General features: G+C 53.5%; 7 protein-coding genes across 7 annotated transcripts in view; all 7 read left to right on the top strand.

Annotated features, from left to right (window-relative positions):
- Positions 1-1,036: 1,036 nt before the first annotated feature.
- Positions 1,037-2,506, top strand: PHYSODRAFT_256727 (hypothetical protein; the record flags this gene model as incomplete). The annotated part of the gene is made up of 3 exons (XM_009537097.1): positions 1,037-1,039; positions 1,099-1,647; positions 2,327-2,506. 3 exons carry the CDS (start codon positions 1,037-1,039, stop codon positions 2,504-2,506), a joined length of 732 nt encoding a protein of 243 aa, XP_009535392.1.
- A 185-nt stretch (positions 2,507-2,691) lies between these two features.
- Positions 2,692-2,976, top strand: PHYSODRAFT_375474 (hypothetical protein; the record flags this gene model as incomplete). Its single annotated transcript, XM_009537098.1, has 1 exon — positions 2,692-2,976. A coding segment is annotated over one exon (285 nt), but the record flags the coding sequence as incomplete, so codon positions are not given.
- Positions 2,977-7,851: 4,875 nt separating this feature from the next.
- On the top strand, positions 7,852-8,535 carry PHYSODRAFT_524014 (hypothetical protein; the record flags this gene model as incomplete). Its single annotated transcript, XM_009537099.1, has 2 exons — positions 7,852-8,146; positions 8,213-8,535. Coding segments are annotated over 2 exons (618 nt in total), but the record flags the coding sequence as incomplete, so codon positions are not given.
- Positions 8,536-8,795: 260 nt separating this feature from the next.
- Positions 8,796-9,128, top strand: PHYSODRAFT_429614 (hypothetical protein; the record flags this gene model as incomplete). The annotated part of the gene is made up of 1 exon (XM_009537100.1): positions 8,796-9,128. A coding segment is annotated over one exon (333 nt), but the record flags the coding sequence as incomplete, so codon positions are not given.
- Positions 9,129-10,539: 1,411 nt separating this feature from the next.
- On the top strand, positions 10,540-11,279 carry PHYSODRAFT_318699 (hypothetical protein; the record flags this gene model as incomplete). Its single annotated transcript, XM_009537101.1, has 2 exons — positions 10,540-10,569; positions 10,653-11,279. 2 exons carry the CDS (start codon positions 10,540-10,542, stop codon positions 11,277-11,279), a joined length of 657 nt encoding a protein of 218 aa, XP_009535396.1.
- A 1,104-nt stretch (positions 11,280-12,383) lies between these two features.
- Positions 12,384-16,523, top strand: PHYSODRAFT_525801 (hypothetical protein; the record flags this gene model as incomplete). Its single annotated transcript, XM_009537102.1, has 1 exon — positions 12,384-16,523. One exon carries the CDS (start codon positions 12,384-12,386, stop codon positions 16,521-16,523), a length of 4,140 nt encoding a protein of 1,379 aa, XP_009535397.1.
- A 2,556-nt stretch (positions 16,524-19,079) lies between these two features.
- PHYSODRAFT_288600 (hypothetical protein) overlaps positions 19,080-22,866 on the top strand; it is a 3,953-nt gene continuing 166 nt past the window's right edge. Inside the window, exon 1 of the mRNA XM_009537103.1 lies at positions 19,080-22,866. Within this exon, the coding sequence (XP_009535398.1) occupies positions 19,229-21,469 (2,241 nt within the window). The 5' untranslated portion in view covers positions 19,080-19,228 and the 3' untranslated portion in view covers positions 21,470-22,866.

Consider the following 22,866-nt stretch of genomic DNA (forward strand, 5'->3'; position numbering starts at 1 on the left):
AATCCGAAAAAAACTCGTTCAGAGACCCGAAAAGTGCCCCCCCCCCCCCGCAGTTGCGGGTACACATGTTCATCAGGACATAATGCACCAGGACTGTTAGACGAATTTCGCAGTACAGCACTAACATCAAAACGAAGCAAGAAAAGCTACACGCTATAATACATGTAACTGAGATATGCAGGCGACACGTTTAAGCGCGGTGTTGCCGCTGCACTTGACGTGTTTCGGGCCGAGGTACATGCATGTTGGTCGAAATCGCTAGGCTGCACATAATTACGAGACCGATGAACGATTTATACTCCGATTATGATTGAGACATCCCCGATTTATTGGTCTTCAAATCCGCTGTGAGCGATGCTTAACCGGCTAATTCAGCAGGACAAACTAATCGGTTTTCACAATACCCGTATCACCCCTGTCCTAAGCGAACGTCAATGTGCGTTCTAAGAGTTAGGGCTAGTCTCACGGCTGTATGATTAGAGTCTAAAATTTAGTAATTAGGCTAATTCATCTGACTCGAAATATGCACTAGGCAAGAGTCCCTGATTGATTGTCTGCATCAATCGTTTGGTTATATCCATTTTCTCGTGCCCGAGCTTCCTGGTATACCTTCTGGTGTGTTGGTGCGAAGAATAACGTGTCTTTCGGTCAATAGGCTCGCCATCCGTCTATGATTAGCGTGGTTGGCGCAGCGATTAATAACCAACCATATGCCGATAATATGGCTCTGTCATTGGACAATACAGAAATTCGCTTAGGAGAAAACTTCGCTTAGGACAGGGGCGATACGGTACCACCCCTCGTGCGAAAGATTTTGCTTTTTTTTTAAAGTCGAGCATAAACACACTTTTAGCGGAAAAGTTCTGCTGACACCGGAAAGTTGTAGACTCTAAGTGTGCTTTCTGGTGTAACTAAGTGTGGGATAAGAACTACGCTCTGAGACACTTAGCTGCAAGATGCCGTCCAGGACGGGCCTTCTCAAATTTCCAAATTCTGAATTCGTGGCGCCATCCATTCCTCAAAGTGGCGAAGCAACATGGTAAGGCAATTGGTGCGGCTGCGAGGCAAATAACGGGGCTGACTTATGGTCTATGACAGAGCGAGCTTAGCGAAGGAGGCACGGACGAAGACCGCGAGCAAGGAGACATGCTGCTTGAAGGCCGCGACCGTCTGGCGGAGCTGCGAGAAAGACGTCGTGACCTGGAGAATGGTAGTGGGCAGCGGGGCATGAGCAGCGGTGAATCTGAGAGGTTGCAGCAGGAGACACAAGCCGCTGCCTTTGATCTGGCCCACGAAGCCATGAGTGCAGAAGCCGTAAAGGCGTTTGTGAAGCTAAAGCGAGCCGAGTATGCAGCTAAGCATGCTCCGTTGGTGGCGCCGACGGGTGCCGGCATGGTGATGCGGCCACCTGAAAAACGAGGCAGGGCGTGCCGGCCCGAGCGCTTCGCAGATCTGGTAGCAGATAGCTACGACTCTTCAAGTGCAGAAGACAGCGAGTTTGCGTCGGAAGTTTCTGGAGAACGCTCTGACCCGGACACAGACGCTGCTAGGCAGTTTTTTGGGCTAAGCGACTCGACCGACGAAGCTTCGGACGCTGAAGAGTCCACTGCGGATGAGATTCACGAGGAAGGCACACGGACGCCTGACGTAAACGCATGTACTGGGGTTCTGCTCGGATTTCCGTCTCAGTGGTGGTCGTGGAAAAGATTTCATAACGCGCTTAACACATTTTCCGCTAAGACCAAGCAGCGTTTTGTTGTCCGGTCCTCACAAACTGTACCCAAGCGAAATAGACAGATGAGTAGCAAGGATGGCCACTACCCTCGCAGTTGGAAACACTACTAAGAGATTCGACTGAGGTCAATCCGTGTCACTTGGGTTGCAACAACAATGTATGAAGATGTATAGTAGAATACTTGTTGAATGTCTACGAGTAGCGAGTGACGGTTGAAGGCATTGACTGCGAGAGACACTAGCTTGTGACTCGAGGGTTACGAGCGACAGCATGCGTGCTGTGCTCTCATGGCTGCGGCCATAGTAGTTAAGATAGAGTCTACGGGGGTTTTACCGCTTGAGAAGCTTTCCCCTACAATAACACTTAAACAACAAGAATCACAACCAATTTTACACTGAAGTACACACTTTCATTCCTGTACTCGACTAGCCCTTCGCACACAACTACTTCGCGTAACTCAACACAACTCATCCACATCGGCAAAGTGCTCAGAGTTGCGGCAGCGATTCTCTTAGGTTATGAGCCCAAGTGGCTACTGTGGATTCGAGTAGTGAACGGCACCAAGTCTGGAGCTTCAACGCATTCTTCAAGGCCTGCAGCCCCTCGGACAGGGTCAGCAGCCCCCAGCACAAGGACAACAAGTGCCCCAACAGCAAGGACAAGATCCCCAGCAGCAACAGCAAGCTTCCCAACAGCAAGGGCAAGCTGCACCGCGGCAGGAGCAGCAGCCGCATGGCCAAGGACGCAATGTTGCTCGACAACCAGCGGTGAGGAAGGTTTCTGGAACGACTAAAGTACCTAAATTCGATGCCGACGGCGGGTTTGACCTGTACAAAGCTCGTCTAGAGTCCTACCTGCGCCAGCGTGATTGCTGGAACGTGGTTCTCGGGGCTGAAGTACCCGATTCGCAGGATGAAGAGCGCAATTTGTTCGCGCGAGATGCTCTACTCTACGGACTTCTGTCAAAAGATGCTAAGAAGGTCTGTAAGATGACGCGCGTGAGTGAAATGTGGACTGCCTTCGAAAGAGAGAAGACAAAACGTGATTTTGCCAACAGCATCCGAGTTCGGGCAAAGTTGTTTGGAGCAAAATATACAAAAGGCACGAGCATGGATAAATATTTGGAGAGTCTCGAAGACTACCGACGCCAGCTTGAAAACATGAATTCGCCGATTAGTGACGATGAAATGGCGAGAATTATCCTGACCAGTGTAGAAGGAACTCATCGGAATGTTATCAGGATGTTCGGACAATTGGACAGCCCTCCTGACCTCGAGCGCGTGTTGAACACTTTGCGGACGGAATCAGAGATGGATAGAGCGGTAGCGGAGCAGAGTGGAGGTGTCAAGCGGAAATTTGAGGAAGGTGAAAAGTTGATCGGAGCTGTGAAATTCAAGAAACCTTGGAAGGGAAAGCAGCGCCGTAAAAACGACAATGGTAAGAAGGAGACGCGAGAATGCAATTATTGCCACAAAGTTGGATATCTCTGGGCAAATTGCCGCAAACGCCTCGCTGAGATGGACGACCGAAAGCGGAAACGCCAAGAAGATGCCTCGGACAGCAGTGACGAGGACAAGCAGCCGAAGAAAAAGGGCAAGAGGTCGAAGAATATTGGTTTCGTGGGACGATGGACGAAGAGCTCTGGTTCGATTAAGATGATGCGAGCTCCCGAGTCGGAGGATAACAGCAAGTCGAATAGACAGATTATGGCTTACACTGGTGGTCGATCGAGTCAAGCTTGGATGCTTGATACTGGTACTGCTGTGCATGTGTGCACAAGTGAGTCTACATTCGGATATGGCATGAGAGAGGATACGAACTTCTTTGACGACTGGAGAGGTGAAAGTAACAGCTCAGACGGTATTGGGTTGGTGAAAATTCACGTCCAGAATGACATGGATCCTGACGGACCTGGTGTTGCGCTGGACTTGAAGGAGACCCGGTACTCGTCGAGAGGATCGACCAACCTCATCAGTCAAGAGCAACTGGAGCAAGACGGATGGGAACCTACGACGCCAAAGGCAGCGTCACCAGAAGAACAAATCACGATCTTCTTGCACAACGATTATGAAGGTATGCAAATGGTGTTTAGAAAAAGAAATGGGCATTATTGGCTGGATGCAACCCCTGTACTGCCTAGCAACCCGGTTTGCGCGGCAACTACGACTCCGAAAATTGATAAGGTGATGGCGTGGCACATGAAACTTGGACATCCGAACTTGGAGGGGATAAGAGGATGGTCCGAATGGACATGGTGGGAGGTTTGGACCTGACACTCGCAGATTTTAAGATACTATTCCGCTGCATTGCCTGTCAGCGTGCAAAACAAAAGCGCATGTCGTTCCGATGACACGGCAAGCGTCAGAAGAGATGTTGAGCGCGTCTGATGTCAGACATTAGCCCCGTTGGAATACTGACACCTGGAGGAAATAGCTACTTTCAGATCATCGAAGACGAAGCTTCGAGATTTAAGTGGTGCTTGCTCCTGAAGAAGAAGAGTGATACAAACCAGCACACTATGGATCTACTGCTGAAATTGGAAAAGGAGCATGTGATCAATATTTTCTCGAGCGACAAAGGAGGTGAGTTTCTCAACAACGCGCTGAAGGCCTTCTTGGCTTCGCGCGGTATTGACTTTTTGACTACCAACGGATACACGCCGGAGGAAAATTGTCTAGTGGAGAAGCTGAATGGACACCTAATGAATAAGGTGCGGGCGATCAGTGAAGCAGCAGGTTTACCTGACAGTTTGTGGGGTGAAGTGCTCGGGTACGTGGTTGATGTGGACAATATGACTTCGACTAAGGCGCTGAAAGGTATGACTCCGTTTGAGAAGCTGCATGGGCACAAACCACAGCTGGACGACCTGCATGTGTGTGGATGTGTGGTGTTTCACCACATCCCGAAGAAGAAGCGCAAGAACAAGATGGATATGCGTTCGGACTCTGGGATTTTTCTGGGCTACGCTACTACCTCGCTCGGCTATCGTATTCTCGACCTGTGTACTGGCAATGTAGTGGAGCGCCGAGATGTCTTCTTTTATGAAGATATGGCGGCAGATCCTAAGTACGTGCACGACCTCATCGATAAAGCGTACTTTGAGAAGGAAGTCGATCTGCCAGACCACATTGACTTCGTCTCGCTTCCCGTTAGCCGTGTGCATTTACCAATGAGAGTGAGAATGAAGAATCTGACTGAGAGTGAAAGTGGTCGGTTTGAGGAGATTCCTGAGCCAATGGAAGATGAAGAAGAGGAATTTTACGATACCGACGACGGCATGGCGGAACAATTTGACGATAACGAAGTAAGTGAGGATGACAGCAGTGATTACAGCAGCAGTAGTGCTGAGGAGGATGACGATAATTCGGGTAGCTGCGAGGACATGGAGGATGTTACTCCTGCTACACCGCAAGTCGCAACTGGTGATAATGTGACTACCGACGCAGGCAGATTGAGTACTGCAAGTACTAGTGGGAGATCTAGAGGGGCTGGCCGTAGTGGGAGAGCTAGTGCTGCTGCGAATACTGGACGTGCTCCCGCACCGTCAGCGGCACGAGGACGTGGAACTAGTGGGGGCGGGGGGCGAGCACAGCGGACTCCTCCAACTGTTTCACTGCGAAAGTCGACTCGAGCCTGTCGCCAAACGCGGCGATACAGCCCCCAGAGTTTTTTTTATGATCAGACACTGTTTCAATGCATGATGATTGGAGCGGTGTGCAACTTACTGAATCCTGCAACCGTGACGGAGGCTCTTGCATCTGAGCATGGACCTAAGTGGCAGAAAGCGATGGACACCGAGTACGAATCATTGATGACGAACAATACGTGGGAATTAGTACCTAGACCGAAGTCCACCAAGGACAATCCAGTCAACGTATTGACTTCACTGTGGGTGTTAGTCTGCAAACGAAACGAAAAGGATTGGATAGAGCGGTTCAAGGCGAGATTGGCGATTAAGGGATATCGGCAAAAGTTTGGACTCGACTATTTGGAAACGTACTCACCTGTAGTGAGAATCGAGTCGGTGCGGCTCGTACTGTTGTTAGCTCTACTGTTTGGCCTCGACTGTCGGCATGTTGACTTCGTGACCGCGTTCCTGAATGGTGTGCTCACCGGTGTTGAGATTTTTATGGAGCAGCCTGAGGGCTACAATGACGGCACTGGGCGAGTCTGTCGCCTACTTAAAGGACTATATGGACTAAAGCAAGCCTCGCGAATCTGGAATAACACGCTTCACAAGCACCTGGTTGAGATCGGGTTCAAGAAGTGTACGTTTGACGCTGGAGTGTATTGGAAAGAAGGAAAGCACAACAAAGTCTTCCTGACCGTGTATGTTGATGACATACTGATCGCCGCAGACCCGAGAGATGCTGACGGCGTGGTGGAAGCGCTGGGCAAGATGTTCAAATTGAAGGACTTAGGCCGGGTCAAACATCTATTGGGGATGGAGATTAATTATGAGCCGGGCAAGATATTGTGCATCTCGCAGACAGCGTACGTTGAGCGTATGCTTGAGAAGTTTGGATTAGCAGCAGCAAAATCAGTGCGGTCTCCTCAAGTTCACAACGAACGAACTGTACGAGTGGAGAAAACCCCCAACCTGATTAATGATCCGAAGCTGCCATTTCGCGAGATGATAGGGTCTCTACAATACCTAGTGCACTGTACCAGACCTGATTTGGCAAATGTGGTGCGGACACTTGGTCGATACGGAGGACCATACACAGTAGCGAACTTCCGGCAGGCGCAACGCGTGTTGAGGTACTTGCGTGGTACCAAGCACCTTGGTCTGGTATATCGCTATGCAGCAGTGGCTAGTGATGGTGTGGTGATCGATGCGTTTGCGGACGCAGATCACGCCGGGTGTCCTGAAACGAGCAAATCTGTTTCTGGTTGGACCTTGAGGCTAAATGGCAATGTTTGGCACTGGCAGAGCAAGAAGCAGGGAAGTGTGGCTGATGACACCTGTGCTGCGGAGCTGATTGCCGCCCACAAATACACGAAAGAGATTAAATGGGCACAAAAGCTGCTGAAGGATATTGGAATCCCGCAACAGAAAATCGCAACACTATACTGCGACAACCAGAGTACCCTGAAATAAGTCGAAAATAATGGAAATTCGCAGGAGATGAAGCACCTGGGGAAAAAGACAAGGTCGATTGCTGAGTGGATCGATCGTGGACACATGCAAATGGAGTACATGCCCACAACTGAGAATATTGCGGATATTTTCACGAAAGCACTGGGCCCGTGTGTCTTTGAGCGTCTGCGTGACCTGCTCAACATTGAAGACGTACCAATGGCGTGGCCGTCTGAGGGCGGACCTACTGTCGCTGCGGCGACTGCGAGCGAGTCTGACAATGCGTTGGACATTGTGATGAGCGACGATTGAGTTGGCCGAGGCCTTCTTACGTGCTCACACGTGGATTTGGATGCGTCCAGACCACAGTTTGATATTATTGATGCAATGAATGAAGCTGCACGTTCGAAACAACTTTGTTAAGCCTCTGGCTTGGGTGTTTGCGGGCACACCAGTGACTTCTGTGGAAGTCGCGAACTTGTTCAACTGCGTGTTGACTCAAAGGTGGATCAACGGTGATTGGCTGAGGCCATCAAGACTGTATTCACATTGAACTTGGATGCGTCCAAGCTAGGGTTTATATTGTATGCTTGTATATGCTGTGAAACCCAACTGAAGTGGGAGTAAGAGATTCGACTGAGGTCAATCCGTGTCACTTGGGTTGCAACAACAATGTATGAAGATGTATAGTAGAATACTTGTTGAATGTCAACGAGTAGCGAGTGACGGTTGAAGGCATTGACTGCGAGAGACACTCGAGGGTTACGAGCGACAGCATGCGTGCTGTGCTCTCATGGCTGCGGCCATAGTAGTCAGATAGAGTCTACGGGGGTTTTACCGCTTGAGAAGCTTTCCCCTACAATAACACTTAAACAACAAGAATCACAACCAATTTTACACTGAAGTACACACTTTCATTCCTGTACTCGACTAGCCCTTCGCACACAACTACTTCGCGTAACTCAACACAACTCATCCACATCGGCAAAGTGCTCAGAGTTGCGGCAGCGATTCTCTTAACTCCAAGATCCTGATCTGTTCACACGGAAACAAGCCGCGATCACGCAGTAGTGGTGTCCGACAGCATCGCACCGTTCGTTACACTGGTTGTACAGCCAAAGTGCACGCCTTACTGGCGAGGTTAGGCAAGCGATACTACATCCATGTTCGTTCCAGTGGTTGCCATAACCACAACGTGGACGGAAATGTATGGAACTACTATGCTGAGAACCGGACAATTCATGATCCAGCGATTCTCGCCACAATGTCCGACATGGCTTCGGCTGGGGCCACGCCAAAGGGGATACTTGCATGGTTTCGGAAGAAGACAGGTATGTAATGGTACAGGCTGATGCACCACTATTGTGCTTTACTAACGTTTGTGTGTGTATATGTAGAGAAGAAGACTAAGCTCAAGGACGTGCACAACATGCTCCAGGACCTAAAGAAAGCTGACAAACGGAATATGTCGGACGTGAAGCGAACGGAAAGTATTCTGGAAGAGTTCACAAGTGAGCATGAAGGCAACACGGCGCAGATATTTGTCGACAAGGCGAGAGGCGTGGATGTAGCTGTGACGCTTCAATCCGCCGGGATGAAGCGATTGTTTGCAGCATTTCCTGAAGTTCTGATGGTGGATAGTACCCATGACACCAACTGCAATGGCTACAAGCTTTTTAGCTTTATCGTGCATGACTGCTTTGGAAAGGTAAACGAATAAGGATATCGCTCCTGTTACAATGTGTGATGTCTAAGTGTGTTTTGTTGTGACTGTGCTTAGGGACAACGCTTTTAAAGCCTGCAACCCACAGTTTAACGAAGTGAAAGTGGTGATTGACCGACAAAGCGCTCCACGAGAAGGACATCCTGGCGGAAGTATTCACGAGAGCGAGGCAGCTGCTTTGCCAGTTCCACGTGCAGCAGTGGTTCTCGAAGCAGGTGACCAGATTGGTGAGGGGCTGTCCAGAGGAGAAGGCAATCATTGAGGCTTCAATGGCCCAACTCATCGATTCCACGAGCGCGAAGGAGTACGACAGTCAGAAAGCACTGCTTCTTGACTTACTTGGCGGCAATAAACAGCACAAGCTGTACCAATTGTTTGTGAAGAACTGGGATAACACGCAAGACGAGTGGGTTGCGTATCGACGAGGAAACATCCCACATCTCAGAAACAACACGAACAATAGACTCGAATCAAAGTGGGGCAAACTCAAGCAGCTAATTATGTCAGACTACCCCATGGACGAGCTGGTATCGACGCTGATCATGATCCAAGAATGGGCAGAAGATGAGTACGTCGAAGAGTACAACAAACCTGAGTCTAGACCCCCTTTTGCAGAGCACCACGAGCTGGCTTCACTTGGAGCCGCTGTCAGTCCATTTGCCTTCGATCTCGTGGCGGGCCAATTCAAGTCGGCTTTGTCCGGTGATGCAAACTATGTGATTGAGGGTGCTGGCGAAGATGCCAAGTTGCTGAGCCTCCGGTCTGGCCAAGTGCACACGTTGAACACGAAGGTAAGGCTCCATGTCATAACGCTTTGCGGTGTCGCGCAGTGTGTGTTTTCCGGTGTCGCGCAGTGTGTGCTTTCCGGTGTCACGCAGTGTCACGAGCTAACGATGTGCGTGTTGTGTCTGGTGCAGACTTACAAGTGCGACTGCACTTTTGCTCAAACGTTGTTGCTACCGTGTCGACATGCTATGTTTTATCGAAAGACAAACGGAAATGAGAGTGTGCTACCTCCGTTTTCATTGTTGTGTCCGCGATGGCTAAGAGCTCACCCATTGAACAACATCCGCGAGGGGCCAGTCTATACCGGAGAATTTGAGTACCACAGCATCGACAGCGCTGAGAGCGTTGCCCCGGTCGTTGCACCCGTGAAATAGGACGCGAAGTACTCCCAAGCCAAGCAACTGACTGACGAGCTGCTCTCCTTGCTACCAAACCAGCCCACACCAACGTTTCAAGCAGCGATGTGATGGCTTAGAGGCTTTACAAAGTCTGTACACGATGGTGAATTGGAGAATTTCGCTGGCTTCGTACCTGATGCTGCTGCCCTTGACAAAGTGCCGCCGTCAGCAATCGCAGCACCGACGCAAATAGTGGTAACCGTTTCGGAAGATATGGATCTCGACGAAAAAGCCCCGGCGACTGCCGTATTTCAGTCAAATGATAACATCACCGCCCACAAACCTTCCGACTACGCATTTACGAAGCCAGTGAAAAACAAGAAGATGTCTAAGAAAGTCCACAGCAAGATCGCTCGCCTACAACTCAAGATGGGATTGAGCAATTTAGCAAACTTGTGCGAGGGTGGCGTACCCTCCTCGACGCCGTCAGCCTCCGACATCGACAACATTCTATCTACGAACTATTCCTACCATTCCGTAGCGCCGGCATTGGAGAAGTATGACATTCCAGCGTGCGACGTAGCCGAAGATGCAGGCCTTCGACTGCTTCGCGAAGGGGAAGAGCTCACTCTCGACCGACGATTTGACTAAACGTCTCCCTGCAGACAAAATTACCTACGCGCTTACTATTCTACCTCTACGTGGGGCAGATCAGTACGTGGCTACCTGGAGGGAGTTCGGAGCCACCACTCGTGAGCAGCTCTTGTTCTTAGAGCGGTACGTAGGTGCTATGAACCAGCTTAGCACTGTGGATCATACAGCAGAATGGGTAGAAGATGCGAGTTGGACTCCTGCCGACATCGAAGCTGTGCCAGTAATGTTCTGGGCACCACTGCAAGAAAAACGGGTACAGTTTGATGTATTTAACTTACAGATACCGGAATTGCTACAGCGTCTAACACCGGAAAAATGTTTGTGCATGTGCTGCAGGAAATCATGCAACAAAAAATTCGGGACTTGTCTCTTCAACTGTCAGTTATCGGGGGTGAAGCAATCGATGGCCACAGCCTGCTAAGCTTCCGACCCAGCCAGTGGCTAAGTACGACAGCGATTTTGGTCGTGATGAAAGCTCTAGCGCTGAAGTACCATGACGTGGGCGTTGCAAGTCCCTCCTTCTTGGAACCGAAGGCACCCGATCGCAAGCGAGTGGTTGCGAATGCATACAAGGCCTTTTCTCCCGTCAAGGGCGACATTATTGGAGCGTTGAACTTTGGCTCGGCACATTGGGTCGCCTTCCACATTAATGTGAAGTCGAGACAGTCCCGGCTTTTTGATCCTCAACAAGGCGCCAAAAATTACGTCAAGCTAAAGAAGAGCTTGAGGGAAGTGGTGGAGCCGCTGCTACCGATGGACACAAAGCTCATGTACTTCAAGTACGTTTCGTGTGTGCAACAAGACTCCGATAATTGCGGTATATTATGTCTTGTTATGCTGGAGCTCACTCTAGCAAAGGAAAAATGGCACAAGGGATTATACAAACTAGCGCCGTACCTATGCCTGCGCTATCTGAACCTGAGCTTAGATTACATCAACGATCGACGTCTCGAGGGGAACTAGAGCGCATGCTGGTGGACTGAAGTAGCTAACGATGGACTGAATTTTGCTATTTATGGACTCAATTGCTTTACTATGGACTGAATTCACTGATTACGGGCTGTGACTACATTGATTGGTGGCTGCATGATGCACGGCGAGCTGCTACGATAGCCGAAGTGGCTGCGTTTGCGGACTGCTTAAAGCTACATGTATCTAAGTACTACAGCAGTAGAAGGTAACAAGATGAGAACTACAGTAACATGTACAGCCGCTTCGGATATCTAAATTTAGAGTTTTCATTACATTCCTTCTTGTGATAAAATGGTCATGTGTTGGTACTGTAGAGCGAGGTCATGATAAAAATCATGATCGGTTGAAGTCTCCCTCCGCTGTTTTTTTCGGTATCAGTAGCAATAGCCCTTTTTTCAGAGGATGGGCAACGACGACTCAATGAAGGGGCGGGCCAAATAGAATACAATGTACAATGCACGACGAATGCATGTGTAGTATTTTCTAAAACAGGAATGCTGCAGAGCTGCGGAGGCTGTTTCGTTAGTGTGGATGCGTGGGTATATAAAAGTAAAGAACCGTTGATAGCACTGGGCGTCAGACCGACACCTTCTGTCTCCTCACGCTACACGCCAGCACAATCGCACACATCAGACGCCCTTGGATTGTGCTTTTTCGCTAGCAAACACGCGAGGTCACCCCCAGAGAGCCAATCAAAGCGGTAACGCGTCCACAAGTCGGTCCGTGGTGCCGACGCACCCCTCACTGTTAGTGCTCGGCTCTTGTGCTCCGCCAGTTGTCCGATGTCGCTTCAAGCTTCGATTGATGACGGTCAATTTCCGAAATTAGCCTATTTTCGGTTCTCAGTGCTTCATTTCAGTACTTTTTGGCCGCCTGTTGATGCTCGAAACGGCTGCACGGGTCATTCGATTGTGCTCACAATGGCGGGAATGCAGCGATCGACCCAATGACTTGGCCCGAGCGCGCAACGCAAACCACCACACCACTCGCGACTCCATTCGTGCGGCACTGGTGACCACATTTCTGAATTTGACGAGAGGCAGTCAGCCCCGCAGCTTGAAAGACTGGCGACAGACATCCTCAGTAGTTTTAGAGATGGCTCCTCAGTCAACTGCGGACGACAACAGCAGCCTCGCCAGCAACAAGGGCCAGTTCGGCCTCGAGTCTGGCCAGGCGCTCATGGCCGAGGGCTCGGCCGTGCTGCACGATCACATCGTGGGCAAGATGGAGGTCGCGCTGGGCAGCGAGCTCCCGCAGATGGACGTGCGCTTCAAGAACCTGTCGCTCACGGCCGACATCGTCGTGGTCGAGGACGACGGCTCCAAGAACGAGCTGCCCACGCTGCCCAACACCATGAAGAAGGCGTTCGTGGGCCCCAAGAAGCGCACGGTCCGCAAGGAGATCCTCAAGGACATCAGCGGCGTCTTCCAGCCGGGCAAGCTCACGCTGCTGCTGGGCCAGCCGGGCTCCGGCAAGTCGGCGCTGATGAAGATCCTCAGCGGCCGCTTCCCCATGGGCAAGAACATCACGCTGGACGGTGACATCACCTTCAACAGCGTCAAGCGCCAGCAGATCATCAAGACGCTACCCCAGTTCGCGGCCTACGTGAACCAGCGCGACAAGCACTTCCCCACCTTGACGGTCAAGGAGACGCTCGAGTTCGCGCACACCTTCTGCGGTGGCGAGATCGCCCGCCGCGGTGAGGAGCTCTTCTCGAACGGCTCGCAGAAGGAGAACCTCGAGGCGCTCGAGCTGGCGAGCTCCGTGTTCAACAACTTCCCGGAGATCGTCCTCCAGCAGCTCGGACTCAAGATTTGCCAGGACACGATCGTCGGTGACGCCATGATGCGCGGTATCTCCGGTGGTGAGCGCAAGCGAGTCACGACTGGTGAGATGGAGTTCGGCATGAAGTACGCGTCTTTCATGGACGAGATCAGTACGGGTCTGGACAGCGCGGCCACCTTCGACATCATCACCACGCAGCGCAGCATCGCGCATCGCCTTCACAAGAACATCGTGATCGCGCTGTTGCAGCCGTCGCCCGAGGTTTTCGCTCTCTTCGACGACGTCATGATCCTGAATGATGGCGAGTTGATGTACCACGGCCCGTGCGACCGAGTGCAGGGCTACTTCGACAGCTTGGGCTTCGAGTGCCCCGTGGGCCGCGACATTGCCGACTATCTGCTGGACTTGGGAACGCAGGAGCAGTACCGCTACCAGACGCGGGAGGCTCCGCGTGGTGGCAAGCACCCGCGCTCGCCCAAGGAGTTCGCCGACACTTTCAAGCAGTCGGACATCCACTTCGACATGCTCAAGGCGCTGGACACCCCTCACGACCCGAAGCTGCTGGCCACTATCCAGAAGCACATGGAGCCCACGCCGGAGTTCCACCAGGGCTTCTTCGAGAGCACCATGACGCTGTTCCGTCGCCAGCTCATGATCACCTACCGCAACAAGCCGTTCGTCTTCGGTCGTCTGCTGATGATTGGTGTCATGGGTCTTCTGTACTGTTCGACTTTCTACAAGTTCGACCCGACGCAGGTGTCGGTGGTCATGGGTGTCATCTTCTCGTCGATCATGTTCCTGTCCATGGGCCAGTCGTCCCAGATCCCCACGTACCTCGCCGAGCGTGACATCTTCTACAAGCAGCGCGGTGCCAACTTCTACCGCACGGCCTCTTACGTGCTGGCCCAGTCCGTGGGTCAGATCCCGTTGGCGATCGCAGAAACGCTCATCTTCGGCTCATTGGTGTACTGGGTCTGTAGCTTCGAAGCAGACTTCTGGCGGTTCATCATCTTCCTGATCATCCTGCTGGTGATGAACCTGGCCATGGGAATGTGGTTCTTCTTCTTGGCGGCCATTTGTCCGAACGGCAACATCGCGTCCCCTGTCAGCCAGGTTTCCATCCTGGTGATGGTTATCTTCGCTGGCTTCATAGTGACGGCCGGCACGCTTCCAGACTGGTTAATTTGGTTGCATTGGATCAGTCCGATGTCGTGGGCTCTGCGCGCGCTGTCGATCAACCAGTACCGCGCAGCGAGCTTCAACGTGTGCGTCTACGGCGGAGTTGACTACTGCGCCGAGTACAACGGCCTGACCATGGGCGAGTACTACCTGCAGATGTTTGATATCCAGACGGACACGGCTTGGGTCGCTTACGGAGTCATCTACGCGGTGGCAGTGTACGTGGTCTTCATGTTCCTGTCGTTCATCACTCTCGAGTACGTTCGCTACGAAGCCCCGGAGAACGTGGATGTGTCGGAGGCTCAGGCTGACGATGACACGTACGCTCTGCTCGAGACACCGAAGAACAAGAAGGGCTCAGTGGGCGGTGAAGTCATCCTTGACCTTCCGCACAAGCACGAGAAGAACTTCGTTCCAGTGACGGTGGCGTTCCGGGACCTGCACTACTTCGTGCCGAACCCGAAGAACCCGAAGGAGCAGCTCGAACTGCTCAAGGGCATTGATGGATACGCTCTTCCTGGCTCCGTGACTGCGCTCATGGGCTCCTCCGGTGCTGGTAAGACGACGCTGATGGATGTGATCGCTGGACGCAAGACCGGTGGCAAGATCACGGGTAAGATTCTGCTGAACGGCTACGAGGCGACCGACCTCGCCATCCGTCGTAGTACCGGCTACTGTGAGCAGATGGACATCCACTCCGAGGCCGCTACAATTCGCGAGGCCTTGACTTTCAGCTCGTTCCTGCGCCAGGACACCTCGATCTCAGACGAGAAGAAGATTGATTCGGTGAACGAGTGCATCGAGCTGCTCGGACTGGAAGACATTGCCGACCAGATCATCCGTGGCAGTTCGGTGGAGCAGATGAAGCGCCTGACGATCGGTGTGGAGCTTGCTGCGCAGCCTAGTGTGATTTTCCTGGACGAGCCGACGAGTGGCCTGGACGCGCGTTCGGCCAAGATCATCATGGACGGTGTTCGTAAGGTGGCCGACTCGGGTCGTACCATTATCTGTACCATTCACCAGCCCTCGGCTGAGGTGTTCTACCTGTTCGACAGCCTTCTGTTGCTGAAGCGTGGTGGTGAGACGGTGTTCTACGGTGACTTGGGCGAGAACTGCCGCAATTTGATCGACTACTTTGAGAACATCCCTGGTGTGGCCCCGCTTCCGAAGGGCTACAACCCGGCCACTTGGATGCTGGAGTGTATCGGTGCCGGTGTAAGCAACTCGGTGGCGGACAACATGGACTTCGTGAGCTACTTCAAGAACAGCCCGTACTGCGCGAAGCTTCAGGCGGATTTGGCCAAGGAAGGTGTGACGACGCCGTCGGCCGAGTACCCGGAGCTGGTGTTCGGCAAGAAGCGCGCGGCCAGCTCGGCGACGCAGATGAAGTTCCTGGTCCAGCGCTTCTACGACATGTACTGGCGCACGCCGTCGTACAACTTGACCCGGCTGGTGATATCGGTCTTCTTATCGCTCCTCTTTGGCGTTATCTTCGTGGGCGTAGACTACGCGTCATACACTGGTCTGAACTCGGGTGTTGGCATGGTCTTCATGGCCTCGCTGTTCAACTCGATGGTGTCGTTCCAGAGCGTGCTGCCGCTGGCCTCGGAGGAGCGCGCCTCTTTTTACAGGGAGCGCGCGAGTCAAACGTATAATGCGTTCTGGTACTTCGTGGGCTCGACGCTCGTGGAGATCCCGTACTGCTTCCTCAGCGCTCTGATCTTCACGGTCATCTACTTCCCCATGGTGGGCTTCTCCGGCTTCGCGAACGGTGTATTGTTCTGGCTGAACCTGGCGCTGCTGATCTTGATGCAGACGTACTTCGGCCAGTTTTTCTCGTACGCGCTGCCCAGCGAGGAGGTCGCGGCCATCATCGGCGTGCTCATCAACTCAATTTGCTTCTTGTTCATGGGCTTCAGTCCCCCGGCCTACGCCATCCCGTCGGGCTACAAGTGGCTGTACACCATCGTCCCCCACCGGTTCGCGCTGTCCAACCTCGTGTCCATCGTCTTCGGCCAGTGCTCGGACATGCCCACGTGGGATGAGGCTTCTCAGTCGTACTCGAACGGCGGCTCGGAGCTGGGCTGCCAGCCGATGGCCAACTCGCCGGTGACCGTGGGCCACATCACGCTGAAGGAGTACGCGGAGCAGTACTTCGGCATGGACTACGGCGACCTCTGGAGGAACTTCGGCATCGTCATCGCCTGGATTGTTTGCTTCCGTCTCCTTGGCCTGCTGTCGCTGCGCTACGTGAACCACCAGAAGAGATAGTGAACTTCTGTGAGTGCACGAAAAGACGCGATAAACTTAGCACATGTACGTGTTTGACTGCATGTAAAGAGAAGTGAACGCTTTGTGTTTGACCCCAATGTACTGCGGTGCTTGATGATGGCAAGAAGCACCAGAAGCAGTGGATATTTCCTGGGGGTGTCGCGATGGTGGCAGTAATACGTAGGTCCTTCGTGAATGTAGAAGTTGTGAAAGTAAGGTTAGGAGGAATGGAAGACAGTAAGGTGACGGCCCTTTCCATTTGTGGCTCAAAAGCTGGTCTCACCGCAGCTGGCCCAGGGCTGTGATTGTGCTCGCGGTTCCTGAATTCAGAGCTTCAGGGTCTCTACATACAGCAGTGACTTGCGTTTGACAGACGCGCTCGCATCTCAAGATTGCAAAGGTTTTTGCTCAGGATAGCTAATGTACAAGATGCGGTTTATGCCAAGGCCAATGTGTCGCATCCGTATATGTAGCCTAGCGAGGCCTGCCATCATCGATGCTAAGTCGACGCCAGCGTTTTGGTGGAGCTGCATTCATGACGATTTGTTACCGTCCTTGAAGTAATCGGGCCGGATTGAGCCAATCGCGGCTCAGATCCGGACTGAGGTTTAGAGTATCACTTCAACACTGTAGTTGCACTGAGATGTACCGGAACGCTCCTCACCTCTCCGTTTCACTTAACATGACTACAGAGCAACAACCCTTTGTGGTTGACGCCGTGGCATCCCTGTCAGCTAGGTCGTCATCCCCGGCCACCTCGTTGATGCCCTTCCGCGTTTGACGCGGCCGGGTCAAGTTCATTCTCGAATTTCCTGTCCAGCTACCAAGCCGACCAAGGGACAACGATGGAAGCCATGTCGCCGGCCACCCGCAAGCGGCTCGGGTACGAGTCCGGCGCCGCCTTGATGGCCGAGGGCCCGCAGGTCCTGCACGAGCACATCGCCACCAAACTCGGCAAGGCACTCGGCTCGGCCATGCCCCAGATGGACGTGCGCTTCAGCAACCTGTCTGTCACTGCTGACGTTGTCGTGGTCGATGAAGACAGCAAGTACGAGTTGCCGACCATCCCCAACACCCTCCTGAAGACCTTCATCAGCCCGAAGAAACGCATCGTGCGCAAGGAGATCCTCAAGGACGTCAGCGGTGTGTTCTCACCTGGAAAGATCACCCTGCTGCTGGGCCAACCTGGCTCCGGCAAGTCGGCCCTGTTGAAGATGCTGAGTGCTCGGTTCCCGATGACCAAGAACATCACGGTCGAGGGCAACATCTCCTTCAACAACGTGCAGCGCGAGCAGATCATCAAGACGCTGCCACAGTTCGTGGCCTACGTGAACCAGCGTGACAAGCACTACCCCGTGCTGACCGTCAAGGAGACACTGGAGTACGCGCACAAGTTTTGTGGCGCTGAGCTGTCCGAGCACGCCAAGAAGATGCTCTCGCAGGGTACCCCAGAGGAAAACGAGGAGGCCTTGAGAGCGGCCAACGCCATGTTCGCACACTACCCGGACGTCATCATCCAGCAGCTCGGACTCCAGAACTGCCAGAACACCATCGTGGGCGACGCCATGACCCGCGGTGTGTCCGGCGGCGAGCGCAAGCGCGTGACGACCGGCGAGATGGAGTTCGGTACCAAGTACGTGACGCTCATGGACGAGATCAGTACGGGTCTCGACAGTGCGGCCACGTACGATATCATCAACACGCAGCGTAGTGTGGCCCACAAGCTGCGCAAGACCGTCGTCATCGCTCTGCTTCAGCCGTCTCCGGAGGTTTTCGCGTTGTTCGACGACGTGATGATCCTGAACGAGGGTCAGCTGATGTACCATGGCCCGTGTAGCAAGGTCGAGGAGTACTTCGAGTCTCTCGGGTTCAAGTGCCCGCCTCAACGTGACATCGCCGACTACCTGCTGGACCTGGGCACGCAGGTGCAGTACCAGTACCAGGTCGAACACCCGACGAAGCAGCCTCGCCGGGCCAGTGAATTTGCCGACGCCTTCAAGGAGTCGCGCATCTACATGGAGTCGATGTATGCTCTGGAGGCCCCGTACGACCCCGAACTGCTCCACAGCGTGGAACAGAACATGAAGCCGATGCCTATGTTCAGCCAGTCGTTCGTCGACAGCACGCTGACGCTGCTGAAGCGCCAGCTCACCATCACATACCGCAACAAGCCCTTCATCTTTGGACGCGTGCTGATGATCGCAGTCATGGGGCTATTGTTCTGCACCGTCTTCTACGACTTCGACCCAACGCAGGTCTCCGTTGTGCTGGGTGTGGTCTTCTCTTCGGTCATGTTCCTGTCCATGGGCCAGTCGTCGCAGATCCCGACGTACATGGCAGAGCGCGAGGTCTTCTACAAGCAGCGCGGTGCCAACTTCTTCCGTACTGCATCTTACGTGCTGGCCACCTCGGCGAGTCAGATCCCGTTGGCGTTCGTCGAAACGATCATCTTCGGCTCGCTGGTGTATTGGCTGTGTGGATTCGAGTCCGAGTTCCAGCTTTTCATCATCTTCGAGTTCGTGCTCTTGGTGATGAATCTGGCCATGGGAATGTGGTTCTTCTTCCTGAGCTCCGTAGGCCCGAACGAGAATGTCGTCACCCCGTTGGGTATGGTCTCGGTGCTGGTGTTTATCATCTTCGCGGGCTTCATAGTGACCAAGAGCCAAATTCCAGACTACTTGATCTGGGCGCATTGGCTCAGCCCGATGACGTGGAGCATTCGAGCCCTCTCGATCAACCAGTACCGCTCGGACAACTTGGATGTCTGCGTCTACGACGGCGTTGACTACTGCAAGGACTACGGCATGACCATGGGTGTGTACTACCTGGACCTGTTTGGCCTCGAGACGGAGAAGTCGTGGATTGTGTACGGCATCATCTACACGCTTGCGATGTACGTCCTCTTCATGTTCATGTCCTTCTTGGGGCTTGAATACCTCCGCTACGAAGCCCCTGAGAACGTTGACGTGTCTGAGAAGACAATTGAGGATGAATCGTACGCGATGCTGGCGACGCCTAAGAATGCTGGAGCGGCCAACGCATCGGGGCACTACGTCGTGCAGCTTGACGACCGTGAGAAGAACTTCACCCCGGTGACGGTGGCCTTCCAAGACCTGCACTATTTCGTGCCCGACCCGAAGAACCCGAAGCAAGAGCTCGAGCTGTTGAAGGGTATTAACGGTTTTGCTGTCCCTGGATCGATCACCGCGCTCATGGGCTCTTCGGGAGCTGGTAAGACGACGTTGATGGATGTGATCGCTGGCCGCAAGACCGGCGGTAAGATCACGGGCAGGATCATGCTGAACGGCTACGAGGCCAACGACCTCGCCATTCGCCGCTGCACGGGCTACTGTGAGCAGATGGACATCCACTCGGAAGCTGCCACCATTCGTGAGGCCTTGACTTTTAGCTCGTTCCTGCGCCAGGATGCATCGATCCCGGCCGCCAAGAAGTACGACTCGGTGAACGAGTGCATTGAGTTGCTCGGACTTGAAGACATTGCCGACCAGATCATCCGCGGCAGCTCCGTGGAGCAGATGAAGCGACTGACGATCGGTGTGGAGCTTGCTGCCCAGCCGAGTGTGATTTTCCTGGACGAGCCGACGAGTGGTCTGGACGCGCGCTCCGCCAAGCTGATCATGGACGGTGTCCGCAAGGTGGCCAACTCGGGCCGCACTATTATCTGCACGATCCACCAGCCTTCGTCGGAGGTGTTCTACCTGTTCGACAGCCTGCTCTTGCTGAAGCGTGGTGGTGAGACCGTGTTCTTTGGTGAGTTGGGCCAGAAGTGCAGCAACCTGATCGACTACTTCGAGGGAATTCCCGGCGTGGCTCCGCTACCTGTCGGCTACAATCCGGCGACATGGATGCTGGAGTGCATTGGTGCTGGTGTGGGAAACACTGCTGCCGATGCTACGGACTTCGTGCAATGCTTCAGGAACAGTCCGCTTAACCGTGCGTTGGAGGCGAACATGGCAAAGGAAGGCATCAGTGTTCCGTCGCCTGATCTCCCGGAGATGATCTACACCGAGAAGCGAGCCGCCGACTCCAAGACGCAGATGAAGTTTGTGGTGTGGCGCTTCATCGTGATGTACTGGCGTACGCCCAGCTACTCTCTTACGCGGATGTACCTGGCGCTTTTCTTGGCGATTGTCTTCGGCCTGATTTTCGTCGACGTCGACTACGCGTCGTACTCGGGCCTGAACTCGGGCGTGGGCATGGTGTTCGTCGCCGCGCTCTTCCAGGCCATGATGACCTTCCAGAGTGTGCTTCCGCTGGCCTGCGCCGAGCGCGCCTCTTTTTACAGGGAGCGTGCTTCACAAACGTATAATGCGCTGTGGTACTTCGTGGGCTCGACTGTGGCTGAAATCCCCTACTGCTTCTTCAGCGGAGCTCTCTTCACGGTCGTCTACTACCCCTTCGTGGGTTTTTCGGGTTTCGCCAAGGGTCTGCAGTTCTGGCTGGCGATCTCGCTCATGGTTCTCATGCAGGTCTACATGGGCATGATGTTCGCCTACGCGATGCCAAGTGAAGAGGTGGCGGCTATCATTGGTCTGCTGTTTAACGCTGTGTTCATGATGTTCATGGGGTTCAGCCCTCCGGCCTACTCCATTCCTTCTGGCTACACGTGGCTCTACAAGATCTCGCCGCTGCGATTCCCGCTATCGATCATGGAGGCGCTGGTGTTCGCCGACTGCGATGAGCTGCCGACCTGGAACGAGACCACGCAGTCGTACGAGAACGTGGGTTCCCAGCTCGGATGCCAGCCGATGGCGGACTCGCCGGCTACTGTCGGCCACATCACGATCAAGGAGTACACGGAGCAGTACTTTGGCTTCGAGCACGACGATATCACGCGCTACTTCTTCGTGGTGATCGGCTGCATCATTCTGTTCCGCATCCTCGGACTGATCGCGCTGCGCTACATCAACCACCAGAAGCGGTAGACGGACCGATGCGCTCGAGCTGCTCGATCGCAGCCACACTGCATGATGGATTTTTGCATGCTTTGATACATTTACACCAACAATACAAAATCTGTCTTTGGTTTCCACTTTCTATTGTTTCACAAGTTGTTGTTGTGATTCACAACAGTTTTGAATCGATTCGTATCTCAATGCCAAGATGTGCTAACGGCCTGCTGTAGCTGCCTTACAATCGATTCGTGACTCAATGGCCAGGATATGCTGATGGCCTGCTTACTTAAGTACCTTACAACGCGACAGCTGCTGGCCACCTTTCCGCGAGGATACCTTTATCCGGCTCGTTAAACCGCGGCATCATCTCGCGGCGGGTCTTCAGATGCCTGGCAGCAGCACTGCCATCATCACGGTCGTACGCTCGACTGCTTCCATCTCGCTTTTGTTGTCTGTTGGCCAGGTAGCGCTGGTATCCAGTCTGCAAAGCCAGCACCCTGTGTATCGCGATGGCCCGCGCAGCATGTGCTGCACCCTGGTAACGCTTGAAACCCTGAGGTTTCATGTGGTGCTTGCCAAAACAGGCAACACGGTGCAAATCGCTGTGACGGTTGCTCGCGGCATGGCGTGCGCCCCAAGCTATTATAGTGTCGGCCTGTTCTCCTTAGCAGTGCATCCGGTAGTGCAGGCCAATTGGATCGCACGACAACATTCAATCCTGTCCAGCAAATGGAGACTTTCACTAAAAAAAAGTCTCAGTATTAAAGGGTCCTTCACTTTCCTTATTATACAATTTGTAGGACCTTCGCGTACATAGGACCTTCAGGCAGTGAAGGGACGCGACGGTTGGACAGCCAATCACAGGCCGTCTGAGCTGCGATATGCTCCGATGATGGCACCCATTTTCTATTTTCGGCTAGTTTTGGCAGCAACAGTTATCACCTAGCCCGCGCCGGATGACGGCGAGCTCTTGTTATTTGTGGCAGCGGCCTCACCGTGCCACATAGGCTGCTTCACACATTTTCGCTCGAAACTGAAGTTCGGACCCCACAAACAAACCCATCTCGCCACGGCCCGCCGCCACAAACGTCAATGCGGTAGCGAGCGGTAGACGCACCGCGCGCGGCTTACGGCCGCTTCAACCTGGCCAAGCTGCACCGTTTACCCTCGGCGCGCACGAAGTCATCCTCGTCCGGTCGTCCACCCCGTTGTTTGACAGCGGCCCGCATTGACCCGGGCCAGGCCAAATCGAGGCCGGTAACCAGGCAGTCATTCTCCATTTTCCTGCTTAGCGCTCAGCCAGCAGCCAACATGGAATTATCCACACAGCCGTCGCCGACCACGGCCAAGAAGCTCGGCCTCGAGTCGGGCCAGGCCCTCATGGCCGAGGGCCCGCAGGTGCTGCACCAGTACGTCGCCACCAAGAT

The sequence above is a fragment of the Phytophthora sojae genome (assembly GCF_000149755.1).
Source record: "Phytophthora sojae unplaced genomic scaffold PHYSOscaffold_10, whole genome shotgun sequence".
Lineage (NCBI taxonomy): Eukaryota > Oomycota > Peronosporomycetes > Peronosporales > Peronosporaceae > Phytophthora > Phytophthora sojae.